The sequence below is a fragment of the Gorilla gorilla genome, chromosome 5, assembly GCF_029281585.2.
Source record: "Gorilla gorilla gorilla isolate KB3781 chromosome 5, NHGRI_mGorGor1-v2.1_pri, whole genome shotgun sequence".
Classification (NCBI taxonomy): Eukaryota; Metazoa; Chordata; class Mammalia; order Primates; family Hominidae; genus Gorilla; species Gorilla gorilla.
Genome location: NC_073229.2, coordinates 174,123,413 through 174,150,080, shown reverse-complemented (window position 1 = coordinate 174,150,080; position 26,668 = coordinate 174,123,413). Strand labels below are relative to the sequence as shown.

The window sequence follows — 26,668 nt, the reverse complement described above, 5'->3', positions numbered from 1 at the left end:
GTCTCTACTAAACATACAAAAAAATTAGCCGGGCCTGGTGGCGGGCGCCTGCAGTCTCAGCTACACGGGAGGCTGAAGCAGGAGAATGGCGTGAACCCGGGAGGCGGAGCTTGCAGTGAGCCAAGATTGCGCCAATGCACTCCAGCCTGGGCGACAGAGCTAGACTCCGTCTCAAAAAAAAAAAAAAAAAAAAAAGAATTGCCGTTTTGACTGGTATGAGATGGTAGCTCACTGTGGTTTTGATCTGCATTTCTCTGATGATGATTCATATTGAGCATTTTTTCATGTTTGTCGGCCACTTGCAGGTCTTCTTTGAAAAGCGTCTGTTCATGTTCTTTGCTTACTTTTTAATTGGGTTTTTTCCTCTTGCTCGTTGAGTTGTTTAAACTCCTTGTAGATTCTGCATATTAGACATTTGTGAGATGCATAGTTTGTAGATATTTCTCCTACTCTATAGGCTGTTTACTGTGTTGCTAGTTTCTTTTGCTGTGCAGAAGTTCTTTAGTTTAATGAGATCCCATTTGTCAATTTTTGGTTTTGGTTCCAGTTGCTTTTGGTGTCTTCATCATGAAATCTCTGCCAGGTCCTATGTCCAGAGTGGTATTTCTAGGTTATCTTCCAGGATTTTTATAGTTTTAAGACTTACATTTAAATCTTTAATCTATGTTGAGATATTTTACATATATGCTGAAAGACAGGGGTTCAGTTTCATTCCTCTGCACATGACTAGCCAGTTATCCCAGTACCATATGTTGAATAGAGAGTCTTTCCCCATTGCTTATTTTTGTTGATTTTGTTGAAGGTTAGATGGCTGTAGGTGTGAAGGTTTCCTTCTGAGCTCTCTATTCTGTTCCACTGATCTAAGTGTCTATTTTTGTACCAGTACCATTCTGTTTTGATCACCATAGACATATATATATATATATATATATTTTTTTTTTTTTTTTTTTTTTTTTGAGACGGAGTCTCGCTCTGTCACCCAGGCTGGAGTGCCATGGCGCGATCTCGGCTCACTCCAAGCTCCGCCTCCTGGGTTCACCCCATTCTCCTGCCTCAGCCTCCCGAGTAGCTGGGACTACAGGCGCCCACCATCACGCCTGGCTAATTTTTTTTTATTATTTTTAGTAGAGACGGGGTTTCATCGTGTTAACCAGGATGGTCTCGATCTCCTGACCTCGTGATCTGCCCGCCTCAGCCTCCCAAAGTGCTGGGATTACAGGCGTGAGCCACAGCGCCCGGCACCATAGCCGGGCAATGTGATGTCTCTGGCTTTGTTCTTTTTGTGTATGATCGTTTCGGCTATTTGGGCTCTTTTTTAATTCCAAAGAACTTTTAGATTAGATTTTTCTAATTTTGTGGAAAATGACATTGGTATTGATAGAGACAGTGTTGCATCTATAAATTGCTTTTGGAAGTATGACCATTTTAGCTATATTGATTCTCCAACCCATGAGCATGAAATATTTTTCCATGTATTTTTGTTGTCTCTGATTTTTTCAGCCATGTTTTGTAGATTCTGTTTCCACACAAAATCTAGCAGAATCACTCATTTATTACTCCATATCATGGAGGAAAAATGGTATAACATTAATTCTCTACTGAGTAATCCAACAAAATTCCAAACTCAGTAGGTTTTTGGTACATAGAACTCTTTATTTAAATATCAGTAGAGGGCAACAAATTACTAAAGGAAACAATCATTAATATAATTTTTTATTAGATATTTAACGAATTATCTTTCAGGACATGGAAAGAATCCCTGGAGGTCTGAAGTCTAACATGATTGTTTTACTGACAATATCATTTGGAAGAACAGGGTCATTATTCAAAGAAGTAACTGATTTTCTAAACAAAAGCAGAAGAAAGAAAATGTTGACATATCTTATTTAGTCAGCCAGAACTTTAAGTGCAAAAATTCCATCAGGTAACACCAAGAGAAAATAGCATAAGATGTTAGGAATAACCGGTGGTAAAATTGTTGACAAAAGGGATCAAGGCAGTGAATGAGCTATTGGGTCCATGGTGTCATCATGATCTGCTGGAGGCCTCTGGACATACACAGTACGTGGTGGGCAGGTGGCCAGCCAGAAGGGAAAGTTTGATTGAGACCGTGCTCACAGGGGCTTTTTGGTTTCATCTTCAGCCTTCAGAAAGGATATAAATGTTGGTTTAAATGGTGAAGGAGAACCCGGATCACTTTTCCAGGTCTGGAAACCCAGTGACACCCACAGTTTCAAGGCTGGTGAGAGATCCACAAGGAGGGGAGCAGAAGCAAGTGCAGTGAGGAACAGGAGTCAGGAGGGAGAAGGGAGAGGAGGATGGGAGAGCACAGGCACCCCCAGGAGGAGCCCCCCATGAGGGGGTCCTGTTCACACTCACTCAAACACACACACACACACAGAGACACTGGACTGATTAGATCTGAACTCAGGACAGCTACCTTTGTTTTCTTCCCACTTACTTGTTCTCTTCAGCATTTTTTCCCAGTGTATCAAGAATTCCTCAAGCTAAGTTTCCGTCTCCCAGTGAAATCTTCTGGAAGAACATGGCCACATCCCTGTTCTTCTCCCACTTCTCTTTCATCTTCTTGGCTCCAGGATGAAGCACTGTCTACTTTCTGTTGTTTGGGTCAAAGAGGAGGAACCTCTGTCCATTGAAGAGAAACTGCCAAGATCCTCTGCTGTGTCCATGGGCTTTGTGCTCACAAGACATCCTGGCCCGCAGGGTGAGAGGCTCTGCCCCTTTGGAAAGAGATCAGCTCTGATCTTGACAAATTCTGAGCCCCACCCTGCTTCCTTTCCTGTCTGCTGCCCTTGCTCCTTGACCTCTCAAGTGATATAAACCTGATTTATTTGTTTATTTTTAATTAATTAATTATTTTTTTAAGTAGGCTAAGAACATTATTAACCTTTGTTTCAAACTTTATTCTCAGGCTTCTTTGGCTTAATTAGCTGCAAAGAATAAATTGTGTATATGCAAAAACTGAAAAGAGCTCAGTGTCCAAGAGGCTTGGGCTCAAAAGTATTAGACACCTAGATTTTATCACATCCATAAACAAACATTTCTTTAAAAGCAGTCATAATATAAAATAGCAGTTCCTAGTAACTTATTCAAGTTTTATCTTCAGAAGTTGACTCAATTCAGTTTGCTTCATCCTTGAAAGCCTCATCAAAATTCTCCACAAGATCTGGAACTTCATCATCATCATCCTCTCCAGTTGCAAATGGTGCTGTTCCATCCACAGATTGTTTGGGCAGAGCTTCGGCCAGTCTCCTTAAACTAGCCAGACTGTCTACACCAAGCTGGATTAAGATGCTGGGTAGCATTTCTGTCAGCTGCTTTGTCTTAGCATGGCCTGTAATGGTGAAAGTGTTCCCTGCCAGAGATGTCTGAACTTCAGGGTTGTTAAAGTGGATCACTGTTCCTTGGTTTGTAAACATATTCACCTCTTCAATACCAGAGATATTGTTTACCCCTAACTTCTTTAAGGAGAACTGAAAGTTTTTATCTTCTGCTGTGGCTGTTCTATGAACCACCTTCTTCTTTCTGCAAACAGGTCCTTTCCCACAAATGCACACTTGTGCCTGCAGTTTGGCAAGTTTTTCCTGGTTCGTGATTGTTTCTTTCATCTTGTCGGAGTGGATAAGGGGCCGCATGGGAGACTAGGGTTGGTGTTCAGGTTGTCTCAGGTGGACCAGCTGAGATTAGGCACACACACGCTGGGATGCCCACCTGATTTATTTGTTGCATGAACACATTAAAGGTTTCTAAGCTATTATAGTGTCTGCTCCCTCCTGTCCTGGGCCATTTTAAACTTACCACTGGATATTCAATTCTCCACTCGAATGTCAGGCAGTTGCTCTTTGAGGAAATCCACCACGTCTCTTAGCGTTTCAGTCTGTTCTTCCCAGGCTTTTGTGACATTGACTTTCTTCCCCAGAGAAGCAAAGGCTTTGGCCTTATGGCTAACACAGTCATAGTGAAGAAAAGGCCTTTTATCCACCTGATCTTGAACTCCACACCATCGTGGTTCAGGTCTGAACTTAGGAGTGACGATGAAGTCATAGCAAAGGCAGCGTGTGTGTGTGGAAGAAAAACACAGGAGGGGGATGGTGTGGGTGGAAGTGGAACCTGAGACCCCTCCTCCCCCTTATGGTGACTGCAAGTAAATACCTCTGAGGGGCTGGGCTGGCAGAGCAAGATGTGCCCCAGCCAGGACTGTCATGTCAACTAGTTAAAGACTAGAGTGTCTCCTTTGCTAGAGTACAAGGCGAGAAAGGTCCCTGCAGCCATAAAACCACGTGTCCTCCCAAAACATATCCCACCTGGGCTCTGCCCACATCGGTCAGCACATGACCTTGTCATGTCAGCAGCCAGGCCTGCTGTGGCAGGAAAAGGCCTGGATGAGGAGGATCTTCCTCAGCAGCCCATGTGGACTGCAGGAGGTGGGAGAGGGTGTGGGGGCTGCCCTAGGATGCTCCAGCACAGTGGGTGGGGTAGGACAGAATCCAATTTGTATAATAAAGAGATTATTGTCATAGTCACAGGATTTAACAAGTTGGCAAAGCCCCTGGCGATGCTGCCCATCTGCTATGAGATGCATTCCTGAAACCTTGGAAAAGGGATGGTTCACAAGGCTAGAAGTAGAAAATCTAGAACTTCTAAGGTAGAGCATAGAGGAAGGGATCACAGGCTCAGAGAAGTGCCCATGCCAGAGGGGTGTCAGTGTGAAAATCCAGAACAATGCCCGTCCTCTATGCTCATGGGAAGCCTGGAGGACTCTTGTTTACCCAGCATATAAAGAAGGCTCTGGGAGAAGGCAGCAGACTGTCAAGAAGCTCAGGGATACCTGTTACTGAAGGCCAGGGTTGGGGGTAGGAAATGCTGTCCCCTAAATGACTCCCAGGAGTAATGATCTGAAATAACTGATCCCAGGTGGAGGCTGTCACCTGTCAGGAGGAGGGAAAGCCAAACAACCTGCAGTCTGATGTCCAAGGAGGAAGGAAGCAAGAACCTGCAGGGAAGGCAGAGAGAAGCCAGAGAGCTCCGCCAACAGAGTCACCCCACCCTCTCTCACCTGCTCTCTTCTAGCCCAGCTGGCAACCCATGGTATGGTGCCCACCCACACTGATAGGGGTCTTCCTCTCCCCATCCCCCGACTCAAATGTCAGTCTTCTCTGGCAACACCCTGACAGACACACCCAGAAAGAGTACATTACCAGCCATCTAGGCATCCCTTATCCAATCCACTGGACACCTAATATTCACCATCACAGTCCCACAGACCACACTCTCATCCACACTCCACCCCAACCCCAACTCCCTGCGCTCTGCCTCTGGCAGGGGTGAAGGATCCAGTCTCTCCCTGTCTTCACTGTGATTATGATGACAACCATCCTACTAGGTGTGAGGTGGCATCTTCTCGTGGCTGTGATTTGCATTTCCCTAATGGCTATTGATGTTGAGCCTCTTTTCATGGGCTTAGTGACCAATGTATACTTATACTTCTCTGGAGAAATGATCATTCAAAACCTTTCCACATATTTATATTGCATTATTTCTCTTTACAATATTGAGTTGTAAAGAGTGCTTTATATATTTGGGATACCGGTCCCTTACCAGGTATATAATTTGCACATATTTTTTCCATGCTGTAAGTTGTCTTTTCACTTTCTAAATGACATTCTTTTTGAAGCAAAGAAGTTTTACCTTTAGAATAAGTCAAATGAAACTATTTTTCTTTTGTCAATATTGCCTTAGCATACACTACTTTAGCAGTCTTAGCCAAACCCCAAGTCACAAAGATTTACTTCCATGTTTTCTTTTTTTCTTTCTTTCCCTTCCTTCCTTTTTCCTTTTTCCTTCCTTCCTTCTTCCTTCCTTCCTTTCCTTCCCTTTCCTTCCTACCTTCTTTCCTTCTTTTCTTCCTTCCTTCCTTCCTTTCTTCCTACTTTCCTTCCTTCCTTCCTTCCTTTCTTCCTACTTTCCTTCCTTCATTCCTTCCCTCCTTCCTTCCTTCTTTTCTTGACAAAGTTTCACTCTTGTTGCCCAGGCTGGAGTACAATGGTGCGGTCTTGGCTCACTTCAACCTCTGTCTCCCAGGTTCAAGCAAATCTCCTGTCTCAGCCTCCCGAGTAGGTGGGATTACAGGCACCTGCCACTATGCACAGCTAATTTTTGTATTTTTAGCAGAAATGGGGTTTCACCATGTTGGCCAGGCTGGTCTCGAACTCCTGACCTCAAGTGGTCCACCCCACTCAGCCTCACAAAGTGCTGGGATTACAGGCGTGAGCCACCACACCTGGCCAGCCAGCCCCATTCTTGAGGACTTTTCTCTCATACCCTAATAACCTATCAAAGCCTCCCTCTCCTAGTACACATTAGGCACTATGTTTAGGGGCACATAGACATTCAGTCTCTAGCGCCACCTCTGCTGAGTCCTGTCTCCATGGAAATGAGGAAGCTGAACAGCCTCCTCCACACAGTCTCCCCTTGACTGCCATTGCCTCAGAGTGACAGTGAGTAACTCACTAAGGCCAATGGCTGGGCTTCCTTGGGGACAGTTCCAGGGGCCGTTTCCTTGTTTGTGTCTGGGGATCCTTCCCTGCTTCTTTGCACCTCTTGTGGTTTTTTGAGATGAAACTGAATGTTTACAAGAATACAATGTGACAGCTCTGGGAATCAGATGTCCCCTCTCTTCAAGGTGTGTTACTGCTGCTTGTTTAGTGACTTTCCTGGATGGATCTTATAACATCTGTATTCCCTGTCAAGGTGGACCCTGAAGTCTCTGCTCAGTTAGGTGAGGTTGGACAGAGGTTTGCATCACTGCCTTGAGCCGGCGAGTCTCTCCCCAGTGTGGAGGGTTTTGTGTGTGTGGTGCACTCCTGCCCCTGCTGCACTCAGGCAGGCAGCTGATGTCACCACTGCAGCTCCACTTCCTGCCTGCACAGAACCTCCAGGTCAGCCAAAGGTCAGAGATGTGGCCTTCTCAGGTGCTTCCTGGGCACGTGCCAGCCTCTATGCTCATCTCATTCCCCAAATCTTTCTCTCAATTTCCCCCACTAGCTTCTTGTTTGCCCCATATACAAACGGTGGAGTTGTATGGTTGCAATGACTGCTTTTAGCCAATGCTCTGAAGATCTGGCTTTTCCCTAGAAAGAGACCTCAGCAGGTCAAACAATGACAAACCCAATGAATGTGGCTTTTCCAGTGAGTCCCAGACAGGCCAAATAGAGTTCTCTGGGGCAGGGGCTTTTGAAGGGCTCCAAGCCCCTGGTGCCCCTTCAGCAAGTGGAGACTTGTAGCTGTGGCCTTGTAGCTGTCATGGACATGGTAAGTCCAGTGTTTTCTGGGCATAATAAATCAGGATATATTGTGCAGACAAGAAGTAGAAAGAAATGTTAGGAGGAAGAATATAAATTTTCAAGTACGAGTTCAGAAGTATTAGAAAAAAAACGAGGAAAAGGGCAAGGTTGACTTGGTTGTAGCTAACCTGGTGGAGAAACGCAGCTGTCTGAGATAGAGTGCTCGAGCTGTTAGGTTCCTCTGCAATGCCAAGACCACCTCCACAACCTGCCCTGCATCCTCCTCTCTCCCGAGGCTGAATGCAACTCTTGGGCCTTCAGTGTCAAGGAAGCCACAGTCCCAGACCAGAGGAAGGCCTGAGGTGGACAGTGGAAAAGGAGGTGGTGGGTGCAGAAGGAGAAGGCTGACAGCAAGGATTTCCTGAGGATAAACAAAAATGTCACTTGAAAATGGAAAAAAAAGTGAGGGTATAAAGAACAAGATGGAACTCATCTGTAATTCCATTATACAGTGTTTAATTTTAGGGTTTTGGCACTTTCGTGTGTAATTATTATACAATTATCATCATACAAATTTTTATACAATTATCATCATACAACTTACGATTATCTTAAATGACTAGATTTTATCTTTTTGAACTGGGTTTGGGTTCATAGTGCAGAGTTCTCTCGCTCTGGTCAGTTAAACCCATTTGTTTTTGGCCTTGTGTCATTTTATTTTATTTATTCATCTTTAATTTCAACCTATATAATACAAGGTACATATACAGGTTTGTTACATGGGTAGAATTTGGGAGGCTGAGGCTTGGTGTCCCAATGATCCCATCGCCCAAACAGTAAGCATGATACCTAACAGGTGTTTTTTCAGCCCAGGTGCCCCTCTTCTCTCCCCGGTCTGGTGATCTCCAGCATCTGTGGTTCATGTGAATTTAATGTTTAGCTGCCACTTTCCAATGGGAAGATGCAGTATGTGGTTTTCTGTTCTTGCATTAGGATGCTTAGGATAATAGCCTCTAGTTGCATCCATGTTGCTGAAAAGGACATGATTTTTTTGTGTTTCATGGCTGCATAGTTTTCCATAGTGTCTATGTACCACATTTTTTTTCATTGAATTTACTGTTGTTGGGCACTTAGATTGATTCTCTGTCCTTGCTGGTGAGAATAGCACTGTAATGAACATATTGGTGCAGGTATCTTTTTGATAAAATGAATTCTTTTCCTGTGGGTATATCCCGAGTAGTGGGATTGCGGGATTGAATGGTAGTTCTATTTTTAAGTTCTTGGAGAAATCTCCAAACTGCTTTCCACAGCGGCTGAACAAGTTTGCTTTCCCACCAACAGTGTCTGTTTCTTTTGCTCTGCAGCCTCACCACCATCTCTGACTTTGTGACTGGTAAGAGATGGTAACTCATTGCAGTTTTGATTTGCACTTATCTGATGATTAGTGATACTGAGCATTTTTTCATGTTTGTTGGCCAATTGTAGGTCTTCTTTTGAAAAGTGTCTGTTCATGCCTTTGCCCAATTTTAATTGGGTTTTTTCTTCTTGCTTGTTGAATTGTTTAAGTTCCTTGTAGATTCTGGATATTGGACCTTCATCAGATGCAGAGTTTGCAAATAGTTTTCCCCATTCTACAGGCTGTCTGTTTACTGTGTTGCTAGTTTCTTTTTCTGTGCAGAAGCTCTTTAGTTTAATGAGGCCCCATTTGTCAATTTCTGTTTTTGTTGCAATTGTTTTTAGTGTCTTCTTCATGAAATCTTTGCCAGGCCCTATGTCCACATTGGTATTTCTTAGGTTATATTCCAGGATTTTTACAGTTTTAGTACTTATATTTAAATCTTTCATCCATATTGAATTATTTTACATATATGGGGAGAAGTAGGGGTTCAGTTTCATTCTTCTGCATATGGTTGGCCAGATATTCCAGCACTAATTTTCGAATAGGGAGTCTTTCCCACATTGCCCATTTCTATTGAAGATTAGATGGCGGTAGGTGTGCAGGTTGATTTCTGGGCTCTCTATTATTTTATTTACTAAATAAAATACTCATGAATGTAATATTTTCATATTAAATAATTAAAAATTTCTACAACAGGCACTGTGGTTCATGTCTGTAATCCCAGAGCATTGGGAGGCCAAGGTGGTAGCACTGCTCAAGACCAAGATTTGAAGACCATCCTGGGCAACATAGGAAGACCCTATCTCTACCTAAAAATAAAACAATTTGCCAGGCCTGGTGGCATGTGCCTGTAGTCCCAGCTATTCTAGAGGCTGAGTCTATAGGATCACTTGAGCCCAGGAGCTGGAGATTACAGTCAGTGATGATTATGCCACTTCACTTCAATATGGTTGACAGAATGAGAAACTGTAAAAAGCCATAAAAATAAAAAGGATTATCACAATTCCTGGTCAGTGCATCGAAAGGATCCCTGAGGTCTGAAGTCCAGCACGCTATTTTACTAGCGATACTGTTTGGAAGAATAAGGTCATGTTTCAGAGAAGTGTCTGCTTTTCTACAATCAAAGAAGTAGAAAAAAAATGCCTTTTGCTGGGATTTCTTGTTCAGTTAAAACTTGTGCAGGAGTTCCATCCATTAGCACCGACAGAAAGTGGCAGAAGGTGTTAAGAAAAATGGCTGCTGGGATCATGAGCAAAGGTAATGAGTGGCCTGAGATGTTGAGTCGAAAATGTCCTCATCATCTGCTGGGGGCCTCTGGGCTTGCTAAGGCTTGAACTCCTGCTTTCCAGAAAGGCACAGTGGTGAGTAGACAGGCGGCCTCCCTGAAGGGAGAGCAGGACCCAGACCAGGTTAACAAGGGCTTCTTGATATCATCTTCCACCTTTAGAAAAGATGAAGCATTGGTTTAAGTGGCTGAGAAAAACCTGGGTCTGTTCTCCTGGGTGATCCTTCCCAGGCCCTCCCCATTTCGGAACCTCTCCCACAAATAAGAAACATGTTTTTCCCTCCAACACTACCCTTGGCTCTGTAGCCTGTTCCAACCTCCACCCTCCTTCACCACACCACAGAGCCAGCCCAGGTCCTGTTACAGCCCAGGGGGGCTCACAACTGAGGCTGGTAATGAGGGATCTGCACCCTCACTGAGGGCCTGCTCCTCCCTCTCATACAAGGGTCTAGAGGACCTGGGGGAGCCCTGTCCAAAGAGAGCTCTTTCTATCCACGTTCCCTGGCCTTGGGTGGGCTTGTAGACAAACCACCTTCTTTCGCCTTCACTCTCAGCCTTTCCTTACCCTGGGAGCTGTACCCATAGCTCTGAATGGGACTGTCCTTGCCCCGCCCCATTCATTCCTGGCCAAGTTCAGTGGTGAGCATGGAACTCCAGCAGCAGCTCAGCTCCCCTGTCTGAGTCCACTCTGCTCCAGGCAGGGCCATCAGCTGGCTCAGGATCTGGAGTATGAAGGAGGCAGAATGGCAGGGGCATCGCCCCAGGGCCGGGCAAGGACTCCCATGGGTCCAAGGGGCCTGGCCTTTTCCTGAACCTCAGTCTGGACACACTCTAATCTTCACCTTCCACCTTAACTGCTGGGACCCGAGCTGCTTTCTCTGGGAATGCAGCCTTTGGAACTGGGTGGGCCAAGGCCCTCACAGCTCCCTCGTCCTGGGATTCTCCCAGATCACTCTCTTCTTAGCCTCCTCCAGAGATGCCCTTTCCCTTGACATCCTAGGTGAAGCGGCCATGCTACTCCTTTCCTAATGTGCAGACTGCCCATGCCTGAGTTCCTGCTGCCTGCAGGCCATACACCACTACCCTTCCCGAATAGGAACCTGCTCTGAAACAGGCCTGAATTGGTTAAACCCTCTCAAGCTCAACAGGCCTTGAGCCTTGGTATGGGTCCCTCCCTTTCCCTCTGGCCTCTGACAGTTAGAATCCATCAGAACTCAAGGATGAGCTGCCCAGGTCATTGCCAACAGGTGACAGCAGGTCTCATTCATCTGTCTAATGTCAGGATGAGAAGTTCCCAGCCTCTGGGACTCTGGGAATTCTCCTTCCACATCCTCCCATCTCACCCATCTGCCTCTTGCTCCCCTCCCAATATTGCCCACAGTACCTGTCACTCTAAACAACTCTCCTCATCTGCCAGCTAGAATGAAGCAGAGGAAGATGATGAGAAGGCTCCAGGGACTGAGGGTGGTGGCCATGGCCTTGGGTTGGGTTGTGCCTGGAGCCAGAGAGGGTCGTTCTGAAATGGAAACACAGCAGTGACAACCCTTGTCCAGGCCCAAAATCTTAGGGGATGTCTCCTCAGCTCCTGCCACCCCAGGTCATCCTGGAAGGCACACCTTTTGTCCCCCTCTGCTGTGGGGCAACCTCTGGGACAGGTCTTGGGGTAAGAAGGGAGAGGGGGTGTCCCCTGCCCTCAGGGAGCTCACACATCTGCTAAGGGAAGCGAGGTGACAGCACACTCCACCCTCCTGCTGTGGAGAAAGAGGAGGTGATGTCCCAGGGCCAGGGAGGGGAGGGCCTCAGGCCCTGGCATTGGAGGTGATTTTGATGGATTTACAGAAACAGACGAGGGGAGAGGAAAGAAAAGGTGATTCTAGGAGGAAGGAACACTAATGAAAAAGATGTGGAAACACTATGACACACACAGATTTGAGGCTGGTGAGAAATGCACAGTGGGTAGAGCAGAAGCAGGTGCAGTGAGGAAGAGGAGTCAGGGGGAAGAAGGGAGAGGAGGATGAGAGAGCACAGGCATGCCAGGACCCCCAGGAGGAGCCCCCCATGAGGGGGTCATGTTCATACTCACTCAAACACACACACACACGCACTCGCACACATACACCGGCTGATAAGATCTGAACTCGAGACAGCTTCTATTTATCCCCCTCTCACTTACTTGTTGGATCCAGCATTTGTTCCCAGTACATCAAAAATTCTTCAAGCCACATCTTACAATCCCCCAGTGAAATCTTCTGAAAGAACATGGTCACATCCCTGTTCTCCCACTTCTCTGTCATCTTGTTGGCTCCAGGATGAAGTGCTGTCCACTTTCTGTTGTTTGAGTCAAAGAGGAGGAACTTCTGTCCATTGAAGACGAACTGCCAAGATCCTCTGCCGAGTCCATGGGCTTCATGCTCACAAGACATCCTGGCCTGCAGGGTGAGGGGCTCTGCCCCATTGCAAAGAGATCAGCTCTGATCTTGACAAAGCCTGAGCCCCACCCTGCTTCCTTTCCTGGCTCCTGGACTTGCTCTCTCTGCTGCATCCGGCCCATGCTCCTCAACCTCTTGGGTGACACAAACTTCTGATTTATTTTTTATATGAAATCAATAAATGACTCTAAGTTACTACTGTGTCTGCTCCCTGGGCCATTTTAAACTTACCAATGGGTATTAAATTCTCCACTTGAATGTCAAGCAGTTGCCCTTTAAGGAAATCCACCACGTCTCTTAGTGTTTCAGTTTGTTCTTCCCAGGTTTTTGTGACATTGACTTTCTTCCCCAGAGAAGCAAAGGCTTTGGCCTTGTGGTTAACACAGTCATAATGAAGAAAAGGCCTTTCATCCACCAGGCCTTGAACTTCACACCACTGTGGTTCAGGTCTGGACTTAGGAGTGATGATGAAGTCATAGCAAAGACAGTGTGTGTCTGTGGAAGAAAAACACAAGAGGGGGTTGGTGTGGGGGGAAATGGAACCTGTATCCCCTCCTCCCGCTTATGGTGACTGCAAGTGAAGGCCTGTGAGGGGCTGGGCTGGCAGAGCAAGACATGCCCCAGCCAGGACTGTCATGAAAACTAGAGCGTCTCCCTTGCTTGAGTACACGGAGGGGAAGGTTCCTGCAGCCATGAAACCACATGTCCCCTCCAGACATGTCCCACCTGCTCTGTGCCAACATCAGTCAGCACATGACCTTGTGGTGGAGGTGCCAGGCCTGTTGTGGCAGGAAAAGGCCTGGATGAGGAGGACCCTCAGCAGCAGCCCATGTGGACTGCAGGAGGTGGGAGAGGGTGTGGGAGCTGCCCTGGGATGCTCCAGCACAGTGGGTGGGGTGAGGGCAGAATTCAGTTTAGATAAGCAAGTGATTATTGTCATGGGTCACATGATTTAACACATTGGCAAAGCCCCAGTGAAGATGCCCATCTGCTATGAGCATGCATTCCTGGAACCTTGTAAAGGGATGGTTCACAGGGTAAGAAGTTGAAAACCCAGAACTTCTACATCAGGGTGTAAGGGAAAGAATCAAAAGGCTCAGAGAAGCACCCATGCCAGAGTGGTTGCAGTATGAAAATCCAGAACAATGTCCATCTTCTGTGCTCATGGGATGACTGGAGGACTCTTGTATACCCAGCATATAAAGAAGGCCCCAGGAGAAGGCAGCAGACTATCAAGAAGCCCAGGGATGCCTGTTGCTGAAGGCCAGGGTTGGGGGTAGGAAATGCTCTTCCTGAAATGGGCTCCCAGTAGTAATGGGGATGGAAAATCCTGAAATAAGAGATCTCAAGTGGAGGCCGTCAACTGTCAGCAGGAAGGAGGGTGCAATGATGTAAATAATTAAAGAAGTCACAATGCCAGTGGGGGACCTCAGCCTTAAAAATGTATGCCCATGGCTCATAGAACAAAGGGGTCAAGGATCCAAAAGAAATGGAAACTCAACCCGGATACTGCTAGATATAAATAATTACAACAAACAAAGACAAAACGCAAGGAAGGATGACCTGAAGGCTGAAAGGAGTCACCCTAGGAAATAACTGAGCTCCTTTGCCCAGCCTTGAGAACTGAGCCACATCTCAGACTCAGAGTCCATTGCTAGAAGGAGAGCCCAGAGGCCCTGGTGGGCTCCTTCAACCCCAGAGCAACTGCAATGACTCCCTCAGACTCCCCCACAGAGCCAGATGGGCATTCACTCTGGTAACTGTATGCCATGAAACGGCAAATACCCAGACACTCCTAGTGGACACAGTGTGTGATCCAACCTCCTCCCAGGGACCTGAAGCATTAACTTGCTCCCCTGTTACTCATGAGGTGCATTTATGGCAAAGTAACAGATGGACACCTGTGTCAGGTCCAGCTTAGAGGGATGTGCTGGGTTCATAGACCCATTCGATGGTAATTTCACATTTCCTGGATTCGTACCGGGAATGGATAGTGTTTGTAGTTAACGTAGTAACTATTATAGGTTGTGCTGGTCATATGACCTCCCCTGTCACTACTCAACTCTGCTCTTGTAGCTGGGATGCAGCCATACACACTCTGTGATGAGGGGTGACACTGGACCTACCAATATGGCTATTTGACCCTGGACTCCCTAAGATCCCAGAGGCATATGTGGTTGAAAATAGTGCTATGTGGATTTCATGGCAATTGCCAACCGCAGAATCACAACAGGATCCCCTAGTGCTCAGAAGCAAGGCTGTGCCACTCACAGCAGTGAAATCCCCTCATTTAAAAGTGGCTCCTGCTGTGGTCCTGGGCCCCTGTGGAGATGGGCCTCCAGCTATGGGAGGGCAGTGACCACACAGCCTCAGAGCTGCCCATCACAGGGTGTGCTCCTCACCCTTTAGGTCATTAGGAAGATAGGCCCCACAGTGAGAAGACACAGGTGGGTCTCCTGGGATGGGCAGGAGCAGGGCCACAGGGAACCAAGAAGCTGCACAAGCAGTTGGCTCTGATCCCCAGGACACTACATGGCTACACCCCCTCACCCTTAGCTCACACTTGAGGCTTTAAGGAGGGTCCCTGATTGCCCTGAGGGACCGATGATGCCACCCAGCAGCAAAGGAGGGGCGCAGTAGGCCCAGAACCATAGAACCTCCATTCACATCCATCACATCCACACCACCCAGAAGCCACAGGCAGGGTAGGACACACCTGTGACTCTTCAACTTACACTACTTGGAGATGACACCCTAGGGGATGGGGCAGCAATTGCCAGGACACAGCATGTGCCCTCATCTGGGGTCAGCAACCTAGGACAGTGTCCACATCTGGTCTCCCTTTTATTTGCAGGTTGCCATTGCCTGCTGTTGCTCTACAAAGGGACAAGACTTGACACACAGACAGAGAACTCATGGCCAGCAAGGACCAAAGTGCCTTCAGCCTTTTCTTTCTAGATAGGGTTTGCTGACTCCTGTCTATGTAGTGACTATTCTATATAACCCTATCTCCCCAGTAGGAAGAACAGGCGGGTCTGGGACCCAAGGGAAGAAGTGGGCGCCTCTACTCAGGGGCGCTCCCAGGGTCATCCTGGGGGAAATGGTATTTCCCATCCCCCCTGCATTAAGTTCTGTGGAAAGCCTGGGGTGTGTTTGCTGGGGTGTGTCCTCAGGCAAAAGGGGAGAAAGTGCTAGTTGGTGGGGGAGGTGCTAAGGGCTCCTTCATGGATGGGGAGGTGAAGGAGGCCTGTGTGGTGACAGGGGTGAGCTGAGATGGGGAGTGAAAGGATGCGACCTGGGTGGTGAAAGTGAATGGTGAGGGGAAGGGTAGGAAGTGTCTGGTGAGCCCCTGCGTGCAGGTGAGTGTCTGCAGCAAAGTGTAGGGGCGAAGTTCCAGGGCAGGGAGCCCTGGGGGTGCTGGAAGGTTTGTGTGGTGAAGAGCAGGTCAGAGCAGAGCAGGGCTGTGGCTGATGGGGGAGTCTGTGATCGCGTCCGTGTGGAACTCCCCTTTACCCCTGTCCTGACCCCAGCTAGGGTTCGGGAATCTGGTTTCTCCTTCCCTAGGGCCAGTGGGGCTGCGGGTCTGCACCAGGGATCCCCGCCCCACCTTGCCCTCTGTAGCCTTTCGGCCCCTCCACCCTCCTGCAATTCCTTTTCAGCCTTCTTTGACACTCCCCCTGGACTGCGGTGCTAGCAGCAGCTGCAGGAAGCGGACTCGGCGGAAAGGAGCCCCGGAGGGGAACTGAGTGCCTTCAGCCGGGCACGTTCGGGGAGACAGCGATGTTCGGGGAGACAGCGATGTTCGGGGAGACCGCGATGTTCCGGGGAGACCGCTATGTTCTGGGGGATCGCGATGTTCGGGGAGACCGCGATGTTCGGGGGGGCCGCGATGTTCGGGTAGACCGCGATATTCGGGGAGATCGCGCTGGTCCACCCAGAAGCCTCCTGGCCTATGGGGCAAGCAGCTGCCGCAGGAAGTGGACCCGGAGGAAAGGAGCGGCGGAGGGGAACTGAATGCCTTCAGCCGGGCATGTTCGGCGAGATCGCGATGTTCGGGGAGATCGCAATGTTTCGGGGGATCGCAATGTACGGGGAGACGGCGATGTTCGGGGGTACCGCGATGTTCGGGGAGACCGCGTTACTCGGGGGGACGGCGATGTTCGGGGGGGATCACGATGTTCGGAGGGATCGTGATGTTCGGGTAGAACGCGATGTTCGGGGGGATCGCGCCGGTGCTACCAGAAGCCTCCTGGCTTGCGGGGCAAGCAGCAGCCGCAGGAATCAGACCCGGCAGAAAGGAGCCGCGGAGGGGAACTGAGTGCCTTCAGCCGGGCATGTTCGGGGAGATCGGGATGTTCGGGGAGATGGCAATGCTCGGGGAGATCGCGATTTTCGGGGAGATCGCGTTGCTCGGAGAGAGGGCGATGTTCGGAGAGGCCGCGATGTTCGGGGAGACCACGATGTTCGGGGAGACAGCACCGGTCCTTCCAGAAACCTCCTGGCCTGCGGGGCAAGCAGCAGCCACAGGAAGCGGACCCGGCGGAAAGGAGCCACTGAGGGGAACTGAGTGCCTTCAGCTGGGCATGTCTGGGGAGATCACGATGTTCGGGGAGATCGCGATGTTCGGGGAGACAGCGATGTTCGGGGGCACCGCGATGTTCGGGGACACCGCGACGTTCGGAGGGACCGCGACGTTTGGGGAGACCGCGATGTTCAGGGAGATCGCGCCGGTCCTTCCAGAAGCCTCCCCTCCTCTGAAACCCGCTGCAGTCCACAACCTCCCAGGTTTGGCCCCCGCCCTGCTTAGGCTACATCCCCGAACTCACCGACCCATCCTGCCCGGGACCAGCCAGACAGCAGATGCAGAAGCGGGAGGCACAGAAGGAACGCGGGGCTGGCGGCCGCTGCCATTGTAGACCTGGAGCTCCGTGGACAGGAGGCGCGGTAGACGCGGAGACTGGCTGATGAATCGCTTCGAGGCTCACACCACGGCTGTTTATATAGCTGCCCTGCAGAGATACACTGGGCGGGATCCTAGGCATGCACTTTTTTGGGGATGCTCCACCCCGTCACGCCCCGGGCTCGTCATCTGACAGCGGCCTGGCTGACGCAACTCTCCCCTCCAACCCGCCCCCGCGGCTTGGTGGCGGCGTGCGCGGGCCCCGAGCGGGCCAGGACGCCGTTCCTTCCGTTCCTTCCATGGCCCCATCAAATAATTTTTCAACACAGCATTTATCATTACCCCAGTGTAAACACTGATGCACAGAAAGGTGAAGAAACTTGCATAGGAATACTCAGTGGCGGCGGTGTCTGCCTGTCACCGCCTGCGCCAGCGACACCCGCCCTCCCTCCGCCTGCAGTCGCGAAGTCCCCGCCCCTCTCCGTCCAGGGCGCAGCCGCTTCCCCAGTCCGGAGCGGACCTTCTTTGCCTCTCCACTAAAATCATGAGGTGGTCTTTGAGTATATTCTATATCCCTTTATGACTTCTGGAAAAAAAGAAAAGAAAGAAAGCCCTAGAGGGCTACCGTGATCAATCATGATGTGATCAATTGTGTTTCCATGGAGAGCAGAAGCCGAGGGAAGAGTCTACGCATGCGTGGGGCTCACTTTGCTACACACCCTTCTACGTCTAACAACACCCAAATCCGTGGCTGTATCCGCACCTCGGCTCAGTCCCTGGATGGTCCCTGCAGCCATCCTCAAAGGGGACACCCGAGTGCATCCTCCTCTCGGTCACCATGAAACCATCTAGATCTGCGGGTAGAAGCCAGAGGGAGGTGGGGGGCCCAGTGGCCCTTGGCCGCAAGGGAGGGCTTAGCCTGGAGTAAGGACTGGGCAGAGCCCCTGAGTCCCACTCTGCCCCCAGCCACTCAGCCCGTTCCCCAATGAATGAGAAAAATAGGCACAGACCTCCCACTCCACACAGTCTTCATGTGGGGAGACCTTCGCCTGGTGACCATCAATCCCCAGGGTCCTGAGGCTGTGGGAAAGGGGAGGAGGCCTGGACCAAGCCCAGGGCCTGACTATGCTTCAGAACAGGGACATGGGACGGCAGCCATCTCTGTGACTGAGCAGGGACACAGGAGCCAAATGGTTCTGGCCTGATGCACTAGAGCCTCTGTCCCGGAGGGGTCACATGAAAGGTGGTCGGCAGGACAACAGTCACACGGGGGTGGGCAGTTCTCAGATTTGGGAGGGGAATAGCTTGGGCCCAGGGATCTGTGTGTGAGAAAAGCCTCCCACATACAGGGCTAGGGGCAGGAGCTCAGGTTAGTCCTGGGAGGAGGCCACTGGGAAGTCCCTGGCAGCACCACCCCTGAGGCCGGGTGACCTGGGCCAGTGACTGGGAGAACAGGAGGAAGGCAGAAGGAGGCTGGCAGGAGAGCCCCAAGCAGGACAGCCAGGTGACAGGAGGAGGGGCCTGTGTGCACACCTGGGCCCTCCTGCCTCACCTCTGCTGCAGGCATCTGGCCACTAGACTCAGGCCTGCCCAGGATGGGCATAGAAGTGGCCCAAAGGTTATTGCAATGGCCGGGATCTAGAGATCATGCATTCAGCCATGGAAGTCAGCTGATATTGTGGCTGAATATTCCTGTGCAAGGTTCTTCAGCTTTCTGTGTGTGGATGTCCGTATGTGGAAAATGACAGATGCTATGAACACAGATGAAATAAGCAGATTCTACAAAGAACCCTATCCTTGCACATGCTAAGGACCCAGGGCAGGTCTCCTATTTCAGTTGTGAGCGCTGCCACCCTCCCTGAAGTCAGCAAATGCCAGGCCCACCCTGAGGAGAGCTGGAGCTCTGAGCCCAGGCCATGGCCTCTTCATGGCCCTGACTGTGCAGTGAGGGGGTGGAAATGAAAGCAAGACCCACCATCAGGATTCAGACACGTTTTTCAGACCCACAAAGGATGATTTTTCTCTCCATCAGCTGGTGAGCCTGACATGATTTAAGGGTGGTTGGAGGCTGAGTGAACCAGTGAATGAATGAGATAGTTGTGGGAGTGAATGGGGCTCAGAGGAAAAGCACAGGTTCAGAGGGGAGCTGGAGTGGAGGTTGTAACCCCCAGGGTCCTGAGGGTGGCAGCATCGAGGTTGTAGACCTCATGGCTGGCACAAGTTGGTAATACTTTTTTGTCTTTTTTTTTTTTTTTTTCTTGAGACTGAGTCTTACTCTGTTGCCCAGGCTGGAGTGAAGTGGGATGATCTCAGTTCAGTGTAACCGCCTCCTCCTGGGTTGAAGCGATTCTTTTAACTCAGCCTCCCAAGTAGCTAGGATTACAGGGCGTGCCACTGTGCCCAACTAATTTTTGCAATTTTAGTAGAGACAGGTCTCACCATGTTGGCTAGGCTGGTCTTAAACTCCTGGCCTCAGGTGATCCACCTGCCTCGGCCTCCCATAGTGCTGGGATTACAGGTGTGAGCCACTGAAACTGGCCAAGACTTGGAAATTTGTATGCCCACCTGGGTGTCCACAAAGATTTTCCAAGGAAGAGTAACTTGGTTTTCAACCAGTCTGGGGGTGCTTCAACAGGATAGAATCTTCTAGAAAAACATAGCATAATGATGGACAGCATAATGATAGACTTCAGCTGGTTTGACTGAGCCTAGACTGCACCAGGGCCAAACGAATCTTGCCTTTTTTTTTTTTTTAGACAGAGTCTCTCACTGTCGCAGGGGCTGGTGTGCAGTTGTGCAATGTCGGCTCGCTGCAACCTCTGCCTCCCAGGTTCAAGAGATCCTCCTGCCTCAGCCTCCCCAGTAGCTAGGATTACAGGTGCCAGCCAACACACCCGGCTAATTTTTTTGTATTTTTAGTAGGGACGGGGTTTCACTATGTTGGCCAGGCTGGTCTTGAACTCCTGACTTCGTGATCTGCCTGCCTCAGACTCCCAAAGTGCTGGGATTACAGGCATGAGCCACAGTACCCAGCCGAAAATCTGTGCTTTAAACAAATAAGGAACGAGTCTGAAAGTGGGAATGGAAATGGGAAAAGATAAGGGGGCCAGGAGGAAAGAGAAGGAGAAAAGAAAGGTTGGGGTCTGAAAGGGAGCAAGAATCCAGGCATTTCCGGACCCATGGCCTGGAGTTGCAAGTGGGTGGGGTGGGGCCACTGGAGCTGTGACAGCCTTGAGGGCCGGGGTGACTCACACAGGGACCCTCTGCTTCCTCCAAGCATATCACACCCTGGGCTCCAGGTCTCCAGCGGCACAGGTGCTGGCGCAGAGTTGGGTGTTTGCCTCCAGCCTCTACTCCTGCTACCAGGCTGGTCCGGAGTGGGTCGGATCAGTGAGTTCCAGGCTGGACCCTAAGCAGGGGTCGTGGGCCAACATGGGAGATCTTGGACTGCAGGGGTGGGGGGTCAGGAGGAGGGGAGGCTTCTGGAAGTTTCTAAAGGTCTCCCTGGAATTTACTGTGGCATTGCTAGCTGGAGCCAGCTTGGCATGGGGAGAGAGATGTGGGACTGATGAAAAGCATGCAGCCTGATTTAAAGCCAAACCCTGAGCCCTTTCCAAGAACAATAAAGCATATTGCAGTCGCTAAAAGAAATGAACGAACAAATAAAGTAGCCTTTCTTGGTAGATACCTTCCATTTTTAAGCTTTACATTTAACATTGCCTTTTGAAAATAGTGTATATTATTTGATATTTTAAAATCCAACCTGGGAGTTTCACTGATTTATGTGATGAGTTTAGCAATTCACCTTTATTGTAATTATTACTGTTTAGGATTTAGCTATGCCATCTTTTTTGCTTGTTTGTTTTAAGATATGGGATCTCCCTCTGTTGCCCAGGCTAGAGTGCAGCAGCGTGGTCAGAGCTCACTGCAGCCTCTAACTCCTGGGCTCAGGCCATCTTACTGCCTCAGCCTCCGAGTAGCCAGGACTACAAGCATGCGCCACCCACTGCGCTAATTTTCTATATTTGTCTGTAGAGATGGGGTCAGCCTATATTGCCCAGGCTGGTCTTGAACTCCTGAGCTCAAGCGATCCTCCCACCTCAGCCTCCCAAAGTGCAAGGATTACAGGCATGAGCCACTGTGCCTGGTCCACATGTATTTATTGTGTTTTTTAATGCTGGCATTTCCCCTCCGTACCTGTGTTCCATTTAGTATACTGAGGGTTTTTTTCTGTTGGTTTAAAAGTTATACATTCTAGTTTTCTTCTCAGGGTGGCCACCGTTAACCTATGACTCATACCAATATGTGTCACATTTATTGGTATTATTGGTTTTGTTTTATTCCTAATTTTAGAAGTCTCAGCATGTTTTCATATCCCTTTCGTGTGCCACTTCCAGCCCCCATTTTCCTGATATCTTTCCTAGCTGTAATTCTCGGTTATTCTTAGCTACACTTCTTTGTTTCTGTGATCCTAACTTCACATTTCCCCTTGTTGTGGGATAACAGTAATCTGGAATAGATTCCTTGGTCACTTGTCCTCCTCGGTTCTCTTGTCGCATCACCTGTGTTTCTCTTGCTATTGAGGCACATTCCTCTAAACTATTTCCAACTTGGATCTTTAGGAGGCAAATATCCTTCAAGTTTTCTATGTTTTGAATATTTCTAATACACCGTGGTGGGCAGGATTCGGCAGCTGCCCCTTCAAGTTTTGTGTACCTTTTCTAGAACGATATGTTCTAGAAAACACTGATGATAGGACTACTAACGGCTGTCTTAGCCTGTTTGTTTGAGCCTGGTGCATACCAGCGGTAGGAAAATCCAGTGTTTTAAGCAAAGAAGAAATGATTATGAAAATGGGAATGGAAATGGGAAAGGAAGGGGGGCCAGGAAGAAGGGGATGGAAAGAATAAGGGGTGAGGGGCCTAGAGAAACCAGCTGCTCCTAGTCTAGGCACCGCCAGTCTAGGTACTGAGAGTCTAGGTACCGCTAGTCTAGGTACTGTGAGTATAGGTACTGCTAGTCTAGGCACTGAGAGTCTAGGTACCGCTAGTCTAGGCTCTGCACAGTCATCATTAAAGTTACTAATCAGTTGACCTTAAAATAGAGAGATTTTCCTGGATTCTCTGAGTGGGCCCAGTGCCATCACATGAGCTCTAAAAAGCAGAGAATTTTCTTAGGCTGGAGCCAAGAAAGATGCGTCCAATGTCAGAGAGATTCTAAGCATGAGAACGATTCCATGCACTGTTGCTGGCTCTGAGATGTGGGGGCCATGAGCAAGACTGGAGAGGGGCCTCTGGGAGTTAGGGAAGGGCTGCAGCTGACAGCCTGCAGGGAAGCTGGGACCTCAGTCCCACAGGTCCAAGGACTGGATTCTGCCATCAACCTGAGTGCACTTGGAAGCAGATGCTTCCCAGAGCCTACCAATCAGAGCCCAGCAGGTGGACACCTTGACCTTGACCTTGAGGAACTGGGAGCAGAGAAACCAATCAAGCCATCTCAGACTTGCAACCCAGAGGACCGTAAAATAATAAAGATGTACTGATTTAAGCAGGTAAGTATGTGGCAATTTGTTATGGCTGCAACAGAAAAGATACCTTCCTGTTTAAATGAGAATTTGACTGGATAAAAAATTCTAGGCTCAAGTTCTTTTCCTTCATATTTTAGAAAGAATACTCCATTGTTATCTTGCAACCAGGGTTGCTGTTGTGTAGTCTGTTGACCAAGTGTTTCCTTCTTCCTTCCATTGTTTCTCTGGGGTAATTTGGGTGAGGCAGCCAGAAGCCTGACCTTATTTCCTGTCTTCATCCAGTGGATTTGTACTGTTCTAGGCTGTTAGTCACAGTCTCAAGGAGGCAGAGAATGGTTTCTAGCTTAACCTATCTTTTCATAGATGCACTTGTAGATCGGACAAGCTTATTGTTTTTCTCTTATTCAGCTACTGTTAGTCTTCTCTCCTATCGCCTTTCATAAATATTAAACTTACTGAGATATAATTTACAGACAATACTCCTTTGTGAACATAGGAGCTTAAAGTCTCTTATCTTTGGGAGTATATTGAAACTTGTAGGCATTTGGCCATATTATAAGGCATGTTCCCAGGCTATAAATGTTAAACAGATGAATGATACTACTCCAGTCATGTATCATCTTACCAACCTGTCAGTTCTGTAGAAAATCACATTTCTAGCATTACTTGCTTCAGGTTTGCAGGAGAGAAAAACAACAATGTTTTCACTGAACATTGACTTTTAGACAAAATGAATTCTAGGACTATATTAAACTCATTTTTACTTCCTATTCTTTCTATATTTTATAGGTTTCATAAAATCAGCTCACAGTCTTAAATTTATTATAATTTTGATAGATATCTTAGTAAAATACTCCATCCCTTTCAGTTATTGGAAACACTAATGAATTCTAGGCTTAAACAATAAATAGCACATTGTAGAACAGCAGTGCTGTTTCAAAACTGAACTCAGTTGAATTAATCAGGCATAACAAGATATTTTTATGATTCTGACAGAAGCTTAATGAACAATGTTGAACAGATTTAAACACTTTTTTATAATATATCTAAATGGTGTGAATTATGGTAACACTGCCTTTGAGAAGAAATCATCAATTTTGGATTTCACATACAGGATGGCACCCTAGGAAAACGTTAAAAAGTCAGGAGAATAGTACCTTTAAGAGTGGAATTGACTAATGAAAATATACATTACCAGGGAAACCTCCTGGGATGCCTAGACATTTACTTGTGATGTGAGCGTTTTCCTGCCTAGAAACAGCAAAACTGACTGTTTAGCTCTAACTGGCAGGTCCCATGTGCCATAGCAACAACAGAGCAAGAAAACCAGGAAAATTTTTTGCTCAATGATTTTTTTCATTATTTTAAAGCTATTGAAACATAGTAAGCATAGTTATTTGTAAATCCCTGCCTGATAACTCTGATATGTTTTATTTTATTTTATTTTATTTTTTGAGACAGAGTCTCACTCGCTGGCCAGGGCTGAAGTGTAGTGGCATGATCTCGGCTCACTGCAACCTCCACTTCCTGGGTTCAATTGATTCTCGTGCCTCAGCCTCCTGAGTAGCTGGGACTATAGGCATGCACTACCATACCAAGCTAATTTTCATATTTTTAGTAGAGAAGGGGTTTCACAAGGTTGGTCAGCATGGTCTCGAACTCCCAACCTCAGGTGATCCACCCACCTTGGCCTCCCAAAGTGCTGGGATTACAGGGGTGAGCTACCGCGCCCGGCAAGATAATTCTAAAATCTAAAGCTGCAAAGTCTAACCCAGCAGTTACTAGCTACATGAGGCTATTAAGAGCTTGCAATACAACTAGTTTAAATTGAGAAGTACTGTCAGTATATGGTGCACACCAAATTCCAAAGGTTTAGTATAAACATGTCAAATGTCTCATTATTCATTTTTCCATTGATGACACGTTGAAATAATAATTTTGGTTAAAAAAATTTAGTTAAAACATATTGAGTTAAAAATGTTGTAAAAATATATTTCACCTGTTTCTTTTTATTTTTTCAACGTGTTCACTAGAATATTTAAAATTCCCTGTGTGGCTCACACTTGTGGCTTGCATTATATTTCTATCAGAGGACTGATCTAGAGGTTCCATGTATTTTCTGTCTCTGTTGCACATTTCAGCTGGTTCCTGTTGTTGCTATCTTATCTCCCCATGTGGTTGGTTATCTTTGTGTATGTTCTGAATACAGTGTTTTAAAAAATTGCTCTTGACAGAATATAAAGTGTAGGATGGGCTGGGCATAGTGGCAACCAGGGCGAGCCATTCTGCCATGCTTGGGAATTGTGCTACTCAGGAAACTTTTCTCATCACCACCCCAATCCTGTCCCAGATTGGAGGAGCAGTGAGTGCTGTGCCTAGGCTCCCTGTCTTCCCAGTGCTCCCAGCATCACATGAGCTCCTCCCCAGTTGCTGTGGGGTCCCGACTCTCCATGTTCACCATGCTCCCAAAATTGGCTCCCCATCTTCACTGCCCACCAAGCATCATCCCAGCTCCTCCAGGGTCACTGCCTGACCAGGTGGGGGTTGGGTGAAGAGGCAGAAATCAAGACAAGACACCTGGTCCACTTTGACTTCAGGTTCTTCACTGAAACGTGACTGCATTCCACATCCTGTTCCTCCTGCAACCTCAGCTGGGACCATGTGTAGGGCAGTGTAGAATCTTGGCGGGTGATGACCAATATCTGCCACCATGGCTTTTCAGCTATATTGATTTTTCCTAAAACGGATAAACAGACTGGCAATAAGTTATGGAAATACTGTTTTCCTTACTAACAGTAGAGATGTGTACATGTATCAGTGCTGGTCTTTAAAACAAATATAAACCCATAGGCGCTCTGCTGAACGCAAATTCTATCTCAAAATAACACACTTTCAAGATCTTCCAATACCTGCACATACAGATTCTTTTCCTTTTTATCTCTGCACATTACATAGAATGACTGCATCACAACAAATGTTACCAGTGTCTGTGTCTGAAGATCCAGACGGTCTCCAGTCAGTTACTTTTAGAAAAACGAAATGCTGCAGAAACTGTGCTTGCATGAATCTCAACTTAATTGTGTAGACTAGATTTCCAGACACAGAATTGTTGTGCAAATTAATGCACCTTTAAAGCGTCTCATGTCACGAATGGCAATGCTGGCGACACTCTTGTCTGTGATTGTGATGACCCAGCTTGGGCAGAGGATGGTGAAACACCCACTATAGCGGGAGGGGAAACTGAAGAACAGGGAGATAGGTTTCATCAAGAGCAAAAAATATCCAAGTCTGAATGAAGAATATCTATACATATGCGTTTGAAATGTCATAAAGACTCCCTGGAAAGATTCAAAGAATCCAATCATGTCTCATTCCGGGCTGTGGCCAATGAGATTGGATGCAGGCAGGGGCGGGGGAGCCTTTCGCACATGACTTTTCATGGTTTCGATCCTGAAACACGTGAAAATATGTAGGTGAAAAAGTAAGAAAGAGTGGGGCCAGAGCCCCAGGGAGGGTCACCGGATGGGCTCGCCTCATCTGTTGTGGGCCCCGAGGGTCCTGGGACGCGGACCCCGAGCAGGGGCGCGCGGGGCTGCCTCAGTGATGAGGCACTGGTTCTAGATATTTACCAAACGGTGTTGTCCCACGGGGGATGTTATAGGCGATTGCTGATTTCAACCACAGATGACTTTGGGGGAAAGTTCCGCTCCTGGGGGTTTCAGGTTCGACCCCTCCGCGTCCACTCTGGCTTCTGCGGGCTCCGCCCAGGGCGTCCGCTTCGCCCGAGCTCCGGACCCAGGTCCTGCCCTGTGGAGACCCCGGAG

The 26,668-nt window shown here is 48.1% G+C and overlaps 2 protein-coding genes across 2 annotated transcripts; both read right to left on the bottom strand.

Annotated features, from left to right (window-relative positions):
- Positions 1 to 3,107: 3,107 nt before the first annotated feature.
- LOC101133056 (transcription factor BTF3-like) lies at positions 3,108 to 3,629 on the bottom strand. Its single transcript, XM_055390837.2, has one exon. The coding sequence runs from the start codon at positions 3,627 to 3,629 to the stop codon at positions 3,141 to 3,143; it is 489 nt and encodes a 162-aa protein (XP_055246812.2). The 3' UTR covers positions 3,108 to 3,140.
- Positions 3,630 to 7,803: 4,174 nt separating this feature from the next.
- ULBP1 (UL16 binding protein 1) lies at positions 7,804 to 17,748 on the bottom strand. The gene is made up of 5 exons (XM_063707950.1): positions 17,244 to 17,748; positions 12,649 to 12,912; positions 12,162 to 12,434; positions 11,373 to 11,504; positions 7,804 to 10,144 (listed from the first exon to the last, which is right to left on the bottom strand). The coding sequence occupies exons 1-4, from the start codon at positions 17,326 to 17,328 to the stop codon at positions 11,395 to 11,397; spliced, it is 732 nt and encodes a 243-aa protein (XP_063564020.1). The 5' UTR covers positions 17,329 to 17,748; the 3' UTR covers positions 7,804 to 10,144; positions 11,373 to 11,394.
- Between the last annotated feature and the right edge of the window lie 8,920 nt (positions 17,749 to 26,668).

Excerpts from the sequence above, each read along its gene's own strand:
- ULBP1 (XM_063707950.1), bottom strand. The coding sequence starts at position 17,328 with ATGGCAGCGGCCGCCAGCCCCGCGTTCCTTCTGTGCCTCCCGCTTCTG. Across the intron at positions 12,435-12,648 it reads GGAGAATTTAATACCCATTG|AGCCCCTCACCCTGCAGGCC; the intron begins GTAAGTTTAAAA and ends GCAATGGGGCAG. Across the intron at positions 11,505-12,161 it reads ACAAATGCTGGATCCAACAA|AACGACCCTCTCTGGCTCCA; the intron begins GTAAGTGAGAGG and ends TTTCCATTTCAG.
- LOC101133056 (XM_055390837.2), bottom strand. The coding sequence starts at position 3,629 with ATGAAAGAAACAATCACGAACCAGGAAAAACTTGCCAAACTGCAGGCA.